This window comes from Halichoerus grypus, chromosome 9 (genome assembly GCF_964656455.1).
Source record: "Halichoerus grypus chromosome 9, mHalGry1.hap1.1, whole genome shotgun sequence".
Classification (NCBI taxonomy): Eukaryota; Metazoa; Chordata; class Mammalia; order Carnivora; family Phocidae; genus Halichoerus; species Halichoerus grypus.
Window position 1 is genome coordinate 96999769 of NC_135720.1, and position 18430 is coordinate 97018198.

The following is an 18430-nucleotide window of genomic DNA, read 5'->3' on the forward strand; positions in this document are numbered from 1 at the left end:
AAGCCACAGCAAGTGCAAGGCTCTCGGGGGGTGTGACCGGTGCGCTCGACGAGGATCACACGGTGGTGGCAGACTAAGCCAGGTTCACAGGCTACACGACTGGAGAGGCAGCGAGGGGCAGGGGAGCGAGGGGCATACAGGCTGTTTAGGTGACATGGATGCCACTGAGAGCTGAGTGTGATTCATGCTTTCAAAAGAGCACTCTGGTGGTCTGCTCTCGGGGTGCTCTAGGGGTATAGGAGGGGAAGCAGGCCACTGCCGTAACCCAGACCGGCTGTAACAGGGGCGGAGCAAGAAGGGTCCCTGGACAAGGGCGAAATGGTCAGACTAGAGATCTGTTTTTAAGGTAGCACCAACAAGACTCTGTTATGGGATTAGTGTACAAAACTGAATTTTTTTTTTAAAGATTTTGTTTATTTATTTGAGAGACAGAGTGAGCGAGCGAGAGAGAGCACAGAAGCAGGGGGAGAGGGAGAGGGAGAAACAGACTCCCCTGCTGAGCAGGGAGCCCAACATGGGGCTCCATCCCAGGACCCTGGAATCATGACCCGAGCTGAAGGCAGCCGCTTAACCGACTGAGCCACCCAGGCGCCCCACAAAGCACATATTTTTATGTAAAATATCCATGAAAGATTACCAGCCTCAAATCATTTTATACTAAACTATGATTATTCTTCACATAGCAATATTTTAAAAGTATAGGATAACTTCTAATGGGCCACAAAAAAATTCTAGTGCAATCTAAATTTAAATCATTACCACTTAATGGGTTTAGAGTTATTTAAAGATGACTTGAGTTTGTTTTCCCAGCACAATTCTTTTTCCAACTCGGCGAGGCTAGCACGCAGACCACCCTATGGACGTGACGCGTGTGCCCACCTCTGCTGTACCTAAACGCTGTACCCCGGGAACCTAGCGCATGCTAGCCTTTAGGGGCTAAGCGGTTTGGGGAAATCACAGACACACAGCTTAGGCAAAACCGTTCATCTACGTTTTTACTCAGAATATCGATCAAGTTTTCTTTTTTTTTTAATCAAAACTGGCAAAAGACCGTAATTCTTTTTTCACCACTGCCTGAGTTGTTTTAGAAAGATGAAGTACCTGGCACAGATATAGAATCCTCTGCACACCTGCGACAACTGCTCTAATGACCGGAGGTCCAAGTCACTAGACACCACCCATCGGAATATGTACATCAGGACCTCCATTGGCAGCGCTGCAAAAGAAAATCATCCCTTCAGCGACTCTCCTCGGTTACTCTACCGTCTCGTTCTCGGTGCAGGCAGCCTCAGTACTCCCAGACATGTGTGAATCACACCCTCAGTATGGCGCAGAGCTGTGCACGACTGTATTTGATTATCCGAAAGTCATAATGGTTTCTAACGTCAAGACACAAATGTTTTTTTCAGTACAGAACAGATCAGAAGCTACTTTTATAAAGCACCCTTTCCTTCAAAAGATCATTTTAGCACCAAGAGATATTAAAATAAGTGTTATTAAAATAGTTTGATATGTATATCTGTGTATATATATATATACAATCCATTTGCATTTGCTAACGCTAAAAACTTATTTTCATCTCCTTGAATATTTTCAAGTGTCCTCCTCTGGAAAATCCCCCATTGAACATTTAACATATAAAAATTAAAAAACACTCACTTTTATTAAGATCTTTTTATTTGAGAGAGAGAGAGAATGTGTAAGCACAAGCCAGAGGGGCAGAGGGACAGAGAGACTCTCAAGTAGACTCCATGCTGAGCGCAGAGCCCTGGGGTTCGATCTCACAACCTGAGCTGAAACCAAGAGTCGGGACATTTGACTGAGCCACCCAGGTGCCCCAAAACATTCATTTTTAAACAGGCAGCCTCCCTCAGGCTGAAATGCCTGATGACACCAGCCTTCCTCTGATTTTCTTGGCTGCTTCAACAACTCAGATACCCTTTTAGATCTTCACTGAATAAAGCAGGGCATCCTTGAACTGCACTACAAATTCCTTTCTACTTCAATTTTGAAAAGCTTATTAGTATATGCAAACAGTAATTATAACCAGCTCTCCCAACGTACTTTGAACTAGAGCAATTATCTGGCAAGTTATCTGGCCCTGTAAGTTTGGAAAACATAAATCTAAAGTGAAAGTGTGCCTCCCTGAGTTCTAACCACCATGAACTCATACCTGATATGTGAGTCTGATTGCTCTCCAGCTCAGGCTGACACAGTTTGAGCACAGACTCCTGAAACGTGAGCTGCTGCTGGAAGCACGACAAGAGGTCTGCCATCTTGCTGTCATCGTCATTATCTTCCATGCTGAAAAAGGAGGGAGGGGAATAAATTAAGTGCTTTGTTCCACAAAAGTAGAGCTTAGAAACTGATTTTTCATTGTACTTGCAAATCTGCTTCAGAAAAAGTCATCTAAAAGCAAACTGTCTTAACTACTTTCTTGATTTGATAAAAGTTTATTCTGCCTCACAAAGGAGGGCCATACCAAGTCTTCTGACAAAAAAAGCTTCAGCAATTTTCATTCTCACCCAGAAAAAACTAGAATTTTGGATACACGTGTTGAGATTTAATTAGTCCATTTTATTGTAGAGATTTCTTGAGTTAGTGAAAAAGATAATTTCAAATGATTTAAAAAAACTTATGTAAATATATTCCATACAATGTGACTACAATCCATTCTAATTGGATAAAAATCAAATATACAGATGTCATCTGTGGTTCTTACTTACCAAGCGTTTTCTAACAGATGTGCCTTATCACCCTACCTTAAGAGAGGAAAATATGTAATTTAAAGAATCTTAGCAGGGCCCACAAATCATCGACCAATCATCTAAACAAAAGAGTACTTTAGAGTTTAAAAAAAAACCTGCCTTTAATTTTTGCTGAAATTAACCTTAAAAGCGATCAGACCTACAAAAAGGCCTAGATGAGGATGAGGTCTGAAGACCCAGAAGGGCTAATTATACCCTAATTATACAACAAAGGCACGTGTGGCAGAGGCTAGGCGGGCACAAGGGCCGCTCTACCAGCATTTCACAGAAGGCAGAAAACAAGAACAAAACCAGGAGAGAGATTTTCAGGGATCATTAGACCTGATAAGAAAAAAACAACTGTATCCTTCAAGAACTTTCACTACATCTGGGTTTGTACAAAGGGATGGGAAGGAAAAGAAATGCTTCGTCCACGTTTTAATATAGCCTTTCTCAATAGCACCTCCATCTAGTCACAAAACTGGCTAAGAGCTGGGTCTAAAAGCCTGCCTGAGTATAAAGAAGGCTTAGAAAAAGCCCACTTGATTCGTTTTGAGTTTGAACTACCTCACACTGTTAGATTTCATTTGGTGAACAACACCATTAGCCTCCAAGTTCAAAAACACAATTAAGACTGATATCATTGGCATGTCTTTACTATCCAAAGCTTGAGTGTTAATACTGTAAGTGATTAAAAAAAACACTGGCAATGAGCACATGTTATCCATAAAGGTAACTTCTTAATTATTTCATGACAGAGGTAATACCATAACATGATGGTAATATTTTATTACTAAAAACCCTATACTCCTATGTATTGCTCGTTTCTAACCTGACATTCTCTCATAGGTAGAGACTCTCCTCCCTTCTAATATGAGCAAATTGAGCTTTTGGACACAGATTAAGCCGAAACAATTTTATATAATTGGCTTGCAAATAACTTCAAAAGTATTGGCTTCAAAATATGTTCTCTTGATCTTTGTCCATGTAAAACTATCAATGCCACTTTATGACTTTGATTCAAGTGGCATCTACCCAAAGAAACACGGCTTCTATCCTGCACCTGGGCTTTTAAACAAACGTTACAGTCTTGGGACGTCTGGGTGGCTCAGTCGGTTAAGCATCTGCCTTCAGCTCAGGTCATGATCCCAGGGTCCTGGGATAGAGTCCTGCATCGGGCTCCTTGCTCAGCAGGAAGCCTGCTTCTCCCTCAGCCTGCCGCTCCCCCTGCTTGTGCTCGCTTGCTCGCTGACAAATAAATAAATAAAATCTTAAAAAAAAAAAAGTTACAGTCTTAACAACATCCTCACAGATACCTTAAGAGAATAATAAAGTCGTTATAATTTAGCATTTTCTTAATAAAATGAAAAAACTTTAAAAAAATGTATAGCTTCAAACATATCAAAAAGGAGAAAGACTAGTCTGATGAAACCCCATGTACCCGTCACCCAATTTCAACCATTATTAACATTTTGTCAACTTTGGCCTAATTATATTTTAATAGGTTTGACTTTTTTAAAATAGGTTTCAGAAAGCTGAAATGTGTCTTTTAACTTACTTTCAATAATCACTGCTTTTATTTAAAGAAACTCATCACCTTATCTTCATTATATCTGTTTAAAACGTGCATTTCTATATTTTAATCTTAAAATTTCCCTAACTAAAAAAAATTTCTACAACTTTATAAACAAGTCTTTATACTAAAGACTATGTAATTTAACAGAATTACCACCATCTTCTTATCACGGTTAAGAGTCAACAGGGCAAAGATGCTTAGTTTTAACAAACTCTATGTATTACTGTCTATCGAATTATATACGCACTAGCTGTTTCCAACGCCATCACCATCTGGAGACCGGGTATAAGTAATCTTGAACTCTATATCAGGTACAAGTTGCATAGCCCTACGATAAAACTTGATGGCTAAAAGAAGAAATAAAGCTAAATTAGCTATGACCACACATTTTTGTCATTTCCTTTGATTACCCGTAACTGTGGTTTAATTTGGTAACTTTCTTTACAAACAGCCAAATTCCTTTTTTCTATATGCAATAGTTCAGTGAACAAACTTATTTCCAAGCCTTACTACTCAGAAGTAACCTTTCTTTTTTCTAAAGCTAACACATTATAGCAGCTTAAGCACGTCGTATTTCACTCTCTGCTGTTTGCCCTTCCCACCTTCTCCCTCAGCCTCGTACTGTTAGAAGTGATCTTACTTGGTTGTCTTTCTTCAGGCTTTGGAAATGCAATTGCTGTAGCCCCAAGAAAAACACTTTTAAGCAACCTTTTCTTTCTAGGATGCAGAGTTGAGGATAATCAAATGCTTCTTACTAGGTAGAATAAAGAGTTTTTTTGAATTTAACCTTCAAATCCAACTTCCTTTAGTCCAGCTGCCCATTATTTAGCTAAATAACCTTTAAAACCTATTTTCTTATAAAGTTCCTGGCCAGGTGGTTTACAGCTATGATATTTGGTAATCTCTCCCACAAAGCTATACAACAGAACTTGAGACTGCAGAAGCCAACTAGCTCTTCTTCCCTTAGATGGACTCTATTCAATTCAATATATTCTGCTGTGTTCTATTACTCTGGGTGAATTACTGTACACTAAATGGAGATGAGACTCTCACAAACTAATGAAGACTGTGGAAGGAGTTCACCATTTGGGCTCTTTTAATATCTGAGTAAAAATATCACCAGAAGAAACTTGCCAATAAAATGCAGTAATCCTGAAAATGTTATTTTGGGGATATTTTCAAGTGATTCAAGCACAAGCATTTTTCCCATGCTCCAATTTTTAGCTTTATTATCACAAAATGGAAGCCTACTTACACATCTAATACAGTAAAATGCCCCATCGCTCTGTTTATGCATTTTAATGGGTTAATAAAAGAGACAATTAAAGCTGAAAATTATTCCTTTGTGTAAAATGTAAATTAGAAAATGTGTATGTTCCTGAAACTATCTTTTATATTCCCCTCCTCTGAAGTAGTTTTCACCCATAATAGAATACACTATTTTAAAATGAGAAACAATTATTTTTAAGACTTTAATAATGAAGAATTAATAAATACTAAAACCTAAATGTAGACCAATATGATGTTTCACAGCAATATTTTTTGAAAAGACGTTATATAGAAATACAATGTTTAGTTTTGATTTGGTAGAAAATTTCAAATAAAGGGAGACTGATGTCTATATATCAAATATATTCTAGTTAAGAAAAAATTGTTCAGTAACTAAGAGTTGTTTTTCAGAAATATCATGATCATATGATCCTGGGCCCTGAGTTTTTTTACCTTCATAGAGAGCTCCATTCTGTTCTTCTTCTACTGCTTTTAGGAAGAGTTCTCGAGCCTATAAAAACAGTGAAATGCAATTTTTCAAAGTCTGTATTAAAAATGAGTATGCGTGATCTAAAACTAATGATGTAATGTATGGGGATTAACATAACAATAAAAAATTTTTTAAAAAAATGAGTATGCGTGGCAGGACAGCCTTTCCAACAAAAGTAGAACGATTGGACCCCCATAGGCAAAGTAATTAACCATGACCTAAACCTCACATCTTACATAAAAATTAACTCAAAAATGGATCATGGACTTAAATGTAAAATACAAAACTTTTAGGGAAAAAACATTTAAAAAATCTTGGAGGCCTACAGCTGGGCAAAGAGTTCTTATACTTGATCCCAAAAAGCACAATCCATAAAAGGAAAGGTTGATAAACTGGATCTCATCAAAATTAAAAGCTTTTGCTTGATAAAATACCCTGAGGATGAAAATATAAGCTACAGGCTGAGAGAAAGAATGTACAAGCCACTTACTCAACAGAGGACTGTATTTAGAATAAAGAACACTCAAAACTCAACAAACATAAGCAACGCAATTAGAAAAGACAACATATTATACAGAGAGGAGATAAAGGTGGCAAACAGCACATGAAAAGATACTTAACATCATTAGCCATTAGGGAAATACAAATTAAGATCACAATGAGGTATCACTACATGCCTATCGGAAGAGCTAAAAAGGAATGACAACCCGAAGGGCCGACAAGGCTGTGGAGACGCTGGACCACTCACTCATACCCTGCTGCTGGAAACATAAAATGGTGCAGCCACCCTGGAAAACCCCTGGGCAGTTTCTTTTAACCAAATAGGCACTTAACATACAACCAAGCAATTGCACTCCTAGGCCAGAGAAATGAAAACTTACACTCATGCAGAAATCTGCACATGAATATTCACAGCAGCTCTATTAATCGCCAAACACCGGGAACAACCCAAATGTCCTTCAACTGGTGAAGAGTTAAACAAACTGGGGTGCACCCATACCACGCAATACCACTGGGCAATAAAAAAGAACTACTGTTATACACAAGCTTGGATGGATCCCAGGGGAATTCCGCTGAGTGAAAAACGCCCATCTCAGAAGGTTATATGCTGGATGATTCCACTTATGCAACATTTTTGAATATCAAAGTTAGAGAACTGGAGAAGAGACTAGTGATTGCCAGTGGTCAGGAATGGTCAGGGAGTGGGGGATGGGAGAGAACTATAAAGGTGTAGAAAGAGGGAGCACTGCGGTGCTACCAGAGTCTGGATCTTGATCATGGTAGTGGTTACAGGAAGATATACATGTACTAAAACTGCACAGAACTATTTATATGCATGCACACAAAAAAGTGCTTCTAAATCTGGGAGGTCCGAATAAGCTCCGTGCATGGTACCAATGTCTATTTCCTACTTTTTGATATGGTACTTACTACAGCTATGCAAAATGTCATCACCGAAGGAGAAAGGGTGAAAGGTACACATGACTTCCCTGTACCTATGTTTCTGTAATTATTTTCAAAATAAAAATTAAAACAAGACGGATATGGAAGTTTTTGGTTATCATGGTAATTTCAATTACTTAATGGCAAATTGCTTGTAAAAAAATCTGTATAAAGATGACAGCCTCTGTGGAACAGGAAAAATGGAAAGTGTGCTGTGCCTACTTCATGCAAGTACTAAAAAGAGGTGAACAATTAGATAGCATTCCAAATTTTTCAGTGCAAGCACTTTCAAAATTTTCCAGAAGAAGGAAATAATTAATGCATCATTATACATTTGTTCAACTCAAAATTTAACAAAATACTGCATTAAGACCTTTGCAAAGGTGTTAACATTTGAACAAGTTTTTCCCCTTTTGGGCTTCTGCTAATAAATTCAGAGGCATCGCTATTTTAGAGACCAAATGAATCTTAGGGATCTATAAATTGCCAAAGACAGTTCCATGAAGACACCGTACCTCTAGAAAGCCCATAAGGAGTGGTGGTATCCTCCAAAGTACCTAGAAGTAGTAGTGAAGGATGGACATACCAGTATATTTTTGCACACGAGGAAAAATCTTACAAGTTATGTGCTTATGTCACCAGAATACAACTCTAATGATCACCTACTTACGACTCTGAAAACTCTCATGTGCAATTAAGAAAAAAAAAGTTACTTTGTCACAATGTCCATAATACTTAACTTTTCTTCTTTTGCCAGTTCTTGCTTTCCTTTGGTGTCTGCTGCTTTCAGTAAAGAGCCTTTTGTTGCTCTGCAAGGCCGAGTTTCTAAATTGCTAGAGCCTACACCTGGAGCAAGTTCAAACATCCACTGAGCTCGGAACATCTGGAGCTGTGCCTAAGGAAAGAAAAGGACTTTAGGGCTCATCAAGGAAGAGTAGCTTAACCCTGGACAATTTATCAACAGGTCCAACATCAATTTCCACATAAATACATATTCTAAGACTAGAAAACATGGTTTTTTAAATTACTAAACTAACATCCATTCAATGCGTTATCTTCTAAAATAACGTTCTGTTTAAATCTTTAAAGAAATCATGAAGAGTTGCCTAGGTTTGTCTATATGGGAAAGGTACATGGGAAAAATCTAACGGTATCAGAAAACCAAGTTCTGGTTAGAGCTGGAAATATAAGCCATCATCTGGGGGCTGAACTCAGAAGCTTTCCAACATTTGTTTACCTGGAATACATCATCTACTAGACGTGAAAAGGACTGTTAAAAATACTGTAGTTGAACCCTAAATCTTTCTTTCAAAAGCATTCTTTTTTTTAAAAAGGAAATACTTTCTCTTATATATGTAATAAAAATTTTTAAATATAGAAAAAGTGAAGTTCCCCTGTGTGATGGATTCTTCCTTGCTGCCCAGATCCCTTCAGGAAGGAAGGCACTGATTAGCCCACCTGCTGGGACCGCTACAATTAACAGCCCTCAGCTGTCAGCCCCTCCAGAGCATTGCCTAGGCAGGATCATGCCCCTTCCCAGGCGATCCCTACCCAATGACTGATCAACAGCTGGTAAGAGTCTGAAAGGCTCTGGTTCCTCCATACTCAGAACTCCTGAAGAAGTGGCTAAGGCGGTCCATTAAGACGGTACAGCATGGGGCGCCTGGGTGGCTCAGTCGGTTAAGCGGCTGCCTTCGGCTCAGGTCATGATCCCAGGGTCCTGGGATCGAGTCCCGCATCGGGCTCCTTGCTCAGCAGAGAGCCTGCTTCTCCCTCTGCCTGCCTGCCACTCCCCCTGCTTATGCTCTCTCTCTCTCTCACTCTCTCTGTGTCAAATAAATAAATAAAATCTTTAAAAAAAAAAAAAAAAAAAAAGACGGTACAGCAGCTGGACTTCTCCCTTTGCCCACTCTGGCTTCCTCCCTCTCCCCCGCCCGCCTTCCATAGGTGTGGATCCCAAAAGCACTCCCTAGTACACCTCCCTCATCATAGTCTCTACCTTAAAATCTGTTCTCTGGGAACCCAACCTGAAATACTCCTCCTCCCAAAGAAGGCCATTATCAATACGACTGTGTATATTATTCCTAGATCTTTCTGAAGAGGCATATATAAAATATGTAAGTTTTTAAAATAATTTTTCTTGCCATTCTGAACAGTTCTGGTTCCCACCCTCCTACTTTTAACACAAAACATACCTCTGCCCTGTGGAATCTTTGGTAACACTGAATGTCTGCTAGATGATACATTCCAAATAAGTATTATAAAGCTTATAAATTCAGTAAGATTCATTAATGTAATTACAACGAATATTTTTCTATTTCAATGCACAAGGATTTGCCCCATCCTTTTAAATGACTGCAGTGTATTTCACTGTATGAATAGACCATTACTCAATACAAGTGATGGATATTTAGGTTGTAGTCTATTTTTTCATATAACAATGCTATAATAAACATTTTTGTACATTTATATTTACTCAGTTTCCCCAACATTTCCTTAAGATTAATTTTCTAGAAATAAAATTGCTTGATCGGGGCACCTGGGTGGCTCAGTCAGTTAAGTGTCTGACTCCTGATTTCGGATCAGGTCATATCTCAGGGTTGTGAGATCCAGCCCCTTACTGGGCTCCATGCTCAGTGCGTACTCTGCTTGAAATTCTCTCTTTCCCTCTCTGCCCCTCCCCCCAACTCATGCACATACACTCTCTCTTATTCAAAATAAATAAATACTTTTTTTTTAAGATTTTATTTATTCATTTGAGACACAGATACAGAGAGAGAGAGCATGAGCAGGGGGAGAGCCAGAGGGAGAGGGAGAAGCAGGCTTCCCACTGACCCAGGAGCCTGATGTGGGGCTCGATCCCAGGACCCTGGGATCAGGACCCAAGCAGAAGGCAGACGCTTAACCATCTGAGCCACCCAGACGCCCCTCAAAATAAATAAATCTTTAAAAAAGAATTCCTTGAGGGGCGCCTGGGTGGCTCAGTCGTTAAGCGTCTGCCTCCGGCTCGGGTCCTGATCCCAGGTTCCTGGGATCGAGCCCCGCATCAGGCTCCTGCTCAGCGGGAAGCCTGCTTCTCCCTCTCCCACTCCCTCTGCTTGTGTTCCCTCTCTCACTGTGTCTCTCTCTGTCAAATAAATAAATAAAATCTTAAAAAAAAAAAATTGCTTGATCAAAGCGAATGTTTTTCATTTTGTTCCATATTGCTACTCTGCCCTCCAAAAAAGTTGTAGCAATTTACACTTCATGTACACTGCTTGAGTGTTCTCAAAGCCTGGACAACAATGGGCACTGTTCACCAATCTGATTAAGAAAAATCTCAATGTAGATTTAATCTGTATTTCAAAAATCATGAGACTAATTATCTCTTCAAATATTTAATAGCCATTTATATTATTTTTTCCATTTAGTTGTCCATTCATATCTTTCCATCTTGTGTCACTCATACTAATTTATAAGGATGTTCCATATACTGAGGGTAGGTATCAATCCTCTGCCAATATATAGTAAATAGCTTTTCTAGCTAATCATTTCTCTTGATTTATGATGTCTCTTCTACATAGAGGTTTTAACTTTTAGGTGGTCAAATCTGTCAATCTTTTTAAGGTGATGGGTTTTCAGTTATGCCTTGTTTGGAACATATGTCAAACCTCATAATGCCAATTATTGTTATCTTCAGTGTGAGCACTTTCAAAATTTTCCAGAATAAGAAAATAATTAGTGCATTATACATTTGTTCAATGCAAAATATAACAAAATACTGCATTAAGACCTTTGCAAAGGTGTTAACATTTGAACAAGTTTTTTCTCCTTTTGGGCTTCTGCTAATAAATTCAGAGGCATTGACCTTTTAGAGACCAAGTGAATTTCAGGGGTCCATAAGTTACCAACAAGAGTTCCACGAAGGTAGTGTACCTGTAGGAAAGAAGCCCATGAGGAGCCCATGATACTTTGGTATCATCCAAAGTACCTAGAAGTAGTAGGGAGGGATAGATCAACTGGTTCTGCTGCTTGTGGAAAGTGGTGAATGGGAGGATCCTGAGCTCACCTTCTCTGATGGACATACCAAGACAACATCCACCACCACTAATTCTGTAAATAACCTGAAGAGGCAGAACAGATCTCCCACAGCTAGTTGTAGAAAGAAGACCTCTTTGAAAAGGGTAGGAGGGGCAGGGTCACAGCTGGGAACCAATTCCCCAGGGTGACTAACCACTAGCAGGAGGGACATCACAAGCATAGAGGAGCGAGGGGATCAAATCCCACACCAGGCCTGGGAAGAGGAGTCCCCATTACATCTGGCTTTGAAAATCAGTAAGGTTGAATTCCAGGAGATCCAGATAGCTATTGGAAAAGGAGTCTCCATCCTTAAAGGGTCAGCACACTAAAAACTCCACCAGGAAATAGCACAGAAGTAGCACTTTGAAAATGCTGGGGTATACATATAGGGCATTTATTAATTCTAGGACATGTGCCAAAGGGGCGGGTATCTGCAGGAGAGTTCTCTAGGAACAAAAGTACTGGTGGGTGCCATTTTTCTTCCCTCCCGTAGCCTGAATAGTTGGATGCATGCAGGAGCTAATTCTAACAGTATCCCTCTCCCTTGGTAGCACTGTATGTCCGGCTGCTGTATTTACCTGTAGACTTCCCACCTTGTAGACACCCATCCAAAACAGCTCTATGCCCGTTACAGCCAGCAGGCAGGCCTGGCCAGGACCAGCAAACCTCCTAGTGACTCCTATCATCGGAAAGGTGATAACCCCACACAACAGCATGTCAATTCCCGTAGCCAGCCTCTTTGCTGCTGTGCAGGAAGCAAGCCCTGCCCTTTGCTGTGCCTGCAGCTGTCATCGCAGTTAACTGCAGACAGCCAACATGAAGACTGACTCCAACAACTATAAAGCCCACGGCAGCTACAGCTGGGCATCTAACAGCACCAGGAGCAAAACCTGCCCTGTGCGCCTGCAGGAAGCAGCAGATCACTGAACCCAGCTGTAACGAGGGCAGAGCAGCAGGCCACCCACAGCATGCCTGTATCAGTCACAGCTCATCCACAACAGGAGGGCAGACACAGACTGCACAGTGGACACTATGGCGTGCCTGGTTCTGGTGATCAGGGAACTGAGCTACGGGGCACCTCAGGACTTCTTCCACACAAGGCCACTACTTTCAAGATCAAGACATGTAGCTGACCTATCTAATATAAAGAAACACAGAGAGTCAGACAAAATGAGGAGACAGAAGAAAATGTCCCAAATGAAAAAACAAGACAAAAATCGCCAAAAAAAAAAAAAAGCTAAATGAAACCAAGACAAGCAATGTGCCTAATAAAGAGTTCAAAGTAATGGTCATAAAGATACTCAACAGAGTTACAAGTGGATGAACTCAGTGGGAACTTCAACCAAGAGATAGAAAATATAAAAAAGAACCAATCATAGCTGAAGAACTCAGTAACTAAAATGCAAAATACACGAGAGGGAATCAACAGCAGATCAGAGGACACAGAGAATGGATCAGTGATGCAGAAGACAGGATAACGTAAAGCAACCAAGCTCAATAGCAAAATGGAAAAAGAATAATAAAAAATAATAGGTTAAGGGACCTCTGCAACATCATCGAGTGTAGTAATTTGTATTATAGGGGTTCCAGAAGGCGGGGGGAGGGGGGCAGAAAACTTATTTCAAGAATACCTGAAAACTTCCCTAATCTAGAGAGGGAAACAGACATCCAGGTCCAGGAAGCGCAGAAAGCCCCAACAAGATGAACCCAAGGAAGTCCACACCAAGACCCATAATTAAAATGGCAAAAAGTAATGATAAAGAGAGAATCTTAAAAGCAGCAAAAGAAAACAGTTCCATATGAGGGAAACCCCATAAGGTTATTAGCTGATTTTTCAGCAGAGACTTTGCAGGCCAGAAGGGGGTGGCATGCTATAATCAAAGTGCTGAAAGGAAAAAAACCTACAACCAAGAATACTCTACTCGGCAAGGCTATTACTCAGAATAGGAGAGACAGGGTTTTCCAGACAGAAAAAAGTTAAAAAAATTCATCACCACTAAACCAGCCTTATAAGAAATGTTAAAAAGAATCCTTTAAATGGAAAGTAAAGGCCATAACTAAAAGAAGGTATTGATAGAAAAAAAATTCACTGGTAAAAGCAAACATACAGTAAAGGTAGTAGAGTAATTCTTAGGAAGCCAGTATAAAAGTTGAACTAATGTAATAAAATCAATTATATCTATAAAAATTAGTCAAGGGATACACAAACTAAAAAGATGTAAAATAAGACATCACATACAAAGAACAGGGAATGGGTATTGAAAAGTTAGAGCTTTAGAATGCATTTGAACTTAAGTGACCATCAACTTAACATAGACTGGTGTATGCACAGGATGTGATAAATGAACCCCATGGTAGCCACACATGAAAAAACCATAATAGATACACAAAAGATAAAGAAGAAGGAATCCAAACATAACACTAAAGAAAGCCATCAATCACAAGGGAAGAGAGGAAGAGAAGAAAAAAGGAAGAGAGGAAAGCTACAAAACCCAAAAAACAATGAACAAAATGGCAATAAGAATACACCTATCAACAAGTACTTTAAATGTAAATGGACTAAATGCTCCAATGAAAAGACAGTGTGGTGAATGGATTAAAAAATAAGACCCACCTATATGCTGCCCACAAGAGACTCACTTCAGAGTCTGAAAGATGGTGGCAGAGTAGGAGGACCCTAGGATTGCTTCATCCCACAAATACAACTAGATAACTATCAAATCATCCTAAATACTTCAGAAACTGACCTGAAGACTGGCAGAACAAATTCCACAACTAAAGGTAGAGAAGAGGTGACATCAAAGAAGATAGAAGTGTGGAGACACAGCATGAGAGAGAAACAGATCATGGACACTCTAGTGGGGAGGGAGTCGCAGTTGCAGAGAAGGGCTAGAGACAGACTAGCACACAGGAGAGAGCAAAGAGTGGACAGTTGCTTATACCAAACCCCACCACCCCATGCTCCAGAGGTACCACCCTTCCAGTCACAACTGCCTCAGTCCCATTGTGGCAGGCCCCTTCTCCCCTAGAAGCCCAACGCAAACCCCTGCCCACATGTTTCCCAACCCAGGAGTTTTGCAGGGCTTCAGTTCTGGTGGCAGTGGTGACAGGTATCATATCATAAGCAGACCAGAGCACACCTGGTTAAAACTGGACCAAATGGACCAAATACTGCCCATAATAGGCAAAGGGAGCCTCTTCAGACTGGCCTGAAGGATAAAGCAGCCAGGACATAACAGCAGAGTGCACATAGCACACACTGGAGACACTCCCTGAAGCACCAGGCCCTGGGGAACAGGAGACACTAGACTACAGGGCACTACAAGACCTCTTCTTCATAAGGCCAGTACCCTCAAGAACAGGAGACATAGCTGACTTTCCTAACACACAGAAGTAGGCACAGAGACTTAGACAAAATGAGAAGACAGAAGGATTTGTCCCAAATGAAAGAACAGGACAAGGCCATGGCCAGAGATTTAGGTGAAACAGATATGAGTAACTTGCCTGATAGAGAATTTAAAGTAATGATCATAAAGATACTCACTGGACTTGAGAAGAGTGAAAGACATCAGTGAGATCACTAACACAGAGATAAGGAATAACATAGAGATAAAAGATTCAATAAACAAAATGAGAAACACATTTGATGGAACAAGCAGCAGGCTGGAAAAGCAGAAGAACGAATCAATGACCTAGAAGACAGAGTAATGGAAAGTAATCAAGCTGAACAAAAGAGAAAAAAGAATTATGCAAAATGAGAAAGAATGCACATTCTTTCCAAGTGCACAAGGAACATTCTCCAGAATAGATCACACATTAGCCTACAAAACAAACCTCAACAAATGCCAAGAAGAGTGGAGTCATACCATGCATCTTTTCTGACCATTAACACTATGACACTAGAAGTCAACCACAAGAAAAGATTTGGAAAGACCACAAACATATGGAGGTTAAATAGCATGATACTAAACAATGAATGAGTCAACCAGGAAATAAAAGAAGAAATTTAAAAAGTACACGGAAACAAATGAAAATGAAAACACAACAGTCCAAAACCTTTGGGATGCAGCAAAATTGGTTCTGAAAAGGAAGTTTATAGCAATGCTGGTCACCTCAAGAAACAAGACAAATCTCAAATAAACAACCTAACCTTACACCTAAAGGAGCTAGAAAAAGAACAAACAAAACCTAAAACCAGAAGGAAGGTTATAGTAAATATTAGAGCAGAAATAAATGATAAAGAAACTAAAAAAAAAAAAAAAACCAACAGAACATATCAATGAAACCAGGAGCAGGGTCTTTGGGAAAAAAAAGCAATCAATAAAATTGATAAATCTCTAGCCAGACTTACCAAGAAAAAGAGAAAGGATCAAATAAAATCACAAATAAGAGAGGAGAAATAACAACCAATATCACAGAAATACAATTATGGGAATATTATGAAGAACTATACGCCAACAAACAGACATCTAGAAGAAATGGATAAATTCCTAGAAACACATAAACTACTAAAACTCAAAAAGGAAGAGAAAGAAAATTGAACAGACTGATAATTAGCAAAGAAAGTGAATCAGTAATAATAAAAAACAAACAAACAAAAAAACCCTCCTAACAAACAAAAGTCCAGGACCAGATGGCTTCAGAGGGAATTCTACCAAACATTTAATTAGCAATAACTGTGCCTTGGATAAACTTCATTAGCTATAATATTGCCACTGTGCAGAGCTCTACCAAACATTTAAAGAAGAGTTAATACCTATTCTTTTCAAACTATTCCAAAAAGTAGAAGAGGAAGGAAAACTTCCAAATTCATTCTATGAGGCCAGCATTATCCTGATAACAAAACCAGATAAAGGCACTACTAAAAAAGAGAACTACAGGTAAATATCCCTGATGAACATAGATGCAAAAATGCTCAACAGAAACCAGCAAACTGAATCCAAAAATACATTTAAAAAAATCATTCACCACAGTCAAGTAGGAGTTATTCCTGGGTTGCAAGGTGGTTCAATATTTGCAAATCAATCAATGTGATACATCACATCAATAAGGGAAAGGATAAGAACCATATAATCATTTCAATAGATGCAGAAAAAGCATTTGACAAAGTGCAACATCCATTCATGATAAAAACTTCCACGTACAGTATTTCACAGTATATCTTCTCTTTTTTAAAATAATTTGTAAGACTAAAAAAGTGTGTGACAGAAATATTTAGAGATAAGCCAATAAAGTGTACCTTTTATTTACTTACTGTACGTTTTAGTCAGAAAAAAAAAAGACTTCATATCTAGAGACATATACAAACTGAAAGTGGAGGAAGAGAAAAATATATACCATGCAAATGGAAGCAAAAAAAAAAAAAAAAAGCAATACATGTATCAGAAAAAACAGACTTTAAAATAAAGACTGTAGCAAGATGCAAAGAAAGGCACTACTTAATAATGTAAAACAGATAAAAAGATCAATCCAAAAGAAGAATAAAACAATTACAAATACCTATGCACCCAATATAGGAGAACGTAAATATATAAAACAAATATTAACAGAGGAAAAATGGACAGTAACACAATAACAGTAGGGGACATGAACACCTCATTTACATCAACAGACAGATCATCTAGACAGAAAATCAATAAGGAAACAAACAAAAATTAATCAACACACACACACACACAAATCAATCAACACAGTAAACCAGCTGGACTTAACAGATATATACAGAACATTCCAAACAAAAGCAACGGAATACACATATTTTTCAAGTGTAAATGAAACGTTCTCCAAGACAGATCACATGTTAGGCCACAAGATACGTCTCAATAAATTTGAAAAGTCTGAGATGGTTACCAGAGGGGAGGTGATGGGAGGATGGTGAAATAGGTGATGGGGATTAAGGAGTGTACTTGCTATAATGAGCACTGGGTGATGTATGGAATTGTTGAATCACTATACTGTACATCTGAAACTAATACTGTACATTAACTATGTTGGGATTAAAATAAAAAATAAATAAAATGTTTGAAATTATATCAAGCATCTTCTCTGACCACAACACTATGAAACTAGAAATCAATTACAAGAAAAAAAGTGGGAAAACCACAACCACACGAAGGAGCTAAATAACATATGACTAAACAACCAATAAATCAACAAAGAAATCAAAGAGAAAATCAAAAAATACATGGGAGACAAATGAAAATGGAAATACAATGGTCCAAAATCTTTGGGATGCAGTGAAAGTAGTTCTAAGAGGGAAATTCATAGTGATAGAAGTTTCTACTTCAAGAAACAAATCTCAAATAAACAATCTAACCTGACACCTAAAGGAACTAAAAGAACAAAGCCCAAAGCTAGTACGAAGAAGGAAATAATAAAGATTAGAGCAGACATAAATGAAACAGACTAAAAAACGAATAGAAAGAATCAATGAAACTAAGAGCTGGTTTTTTGGGGGAAAAAAAATATATTTAGCCAGACTCATCAAGACAAAAAGAGAACTCAAGTAGCTTCAGAAATGAAGAAGGAGAAATAACAACTGACACCACGGAAATACAAAGAATTGCAAGATAATATTATGAAAAAGTATATGCCAACAAATTGGACAACCTAGAAGAAATGGATAAATTCCTAGAAAAATATAGTCTTCCAAAACTGAATCAAGAATAAATAGAAAATTTAAACAGATCAATTACCTTAACACAATTGAACTGGTAATCAAAACACTCCCAACAAACAAAAGTCCAAGACCAGATGACTTTACAGGTGAATTCTATCAAGCATTTTTTTTTTCCTATCAAGCATTTAAAGAAGAGTTAATACCTATTCTTCTCAAACCATTTCAAA

General features: G+C 38.7%; 1 protein-coding gene across 2 annotated transcripts in view; it reads right to left on the minus strand.

The window, feature by feature from the left end:
• The window catches only part of FBXO9 (F-box protein 9), a 38900-nt gene that overhangs the window by 13701 nt on the left and 6769 nt on the right, over positions 1-18430 (minus strand). The window contains exons 3-7 of one of the 2 annotated variants that reach the window (XM_078055235.1): positions 8265-8420; positions 6046-6103; positions 4571-4670; positions 2174-2304; positions 1102-1216 (exon numbers count right to left, since the gene is read on the minus strand). In XM_078055235.1, the coding sequence (XP_077911361.1) occupies positions 1102-1216; positions 2174-2304; positions 4571-4670; positions 6046-6103; positions 8265-8420 (560 nt within the window). The remainder of the gene's footprint in view (positions 1-1101; positions 1217-2173; positions 2305-4570; positions 4671-6045; positions 6104-8264; positions 8421-18430) is intronic. The other variant, XM_078055236.1, reaches the window with a different exon arrangement.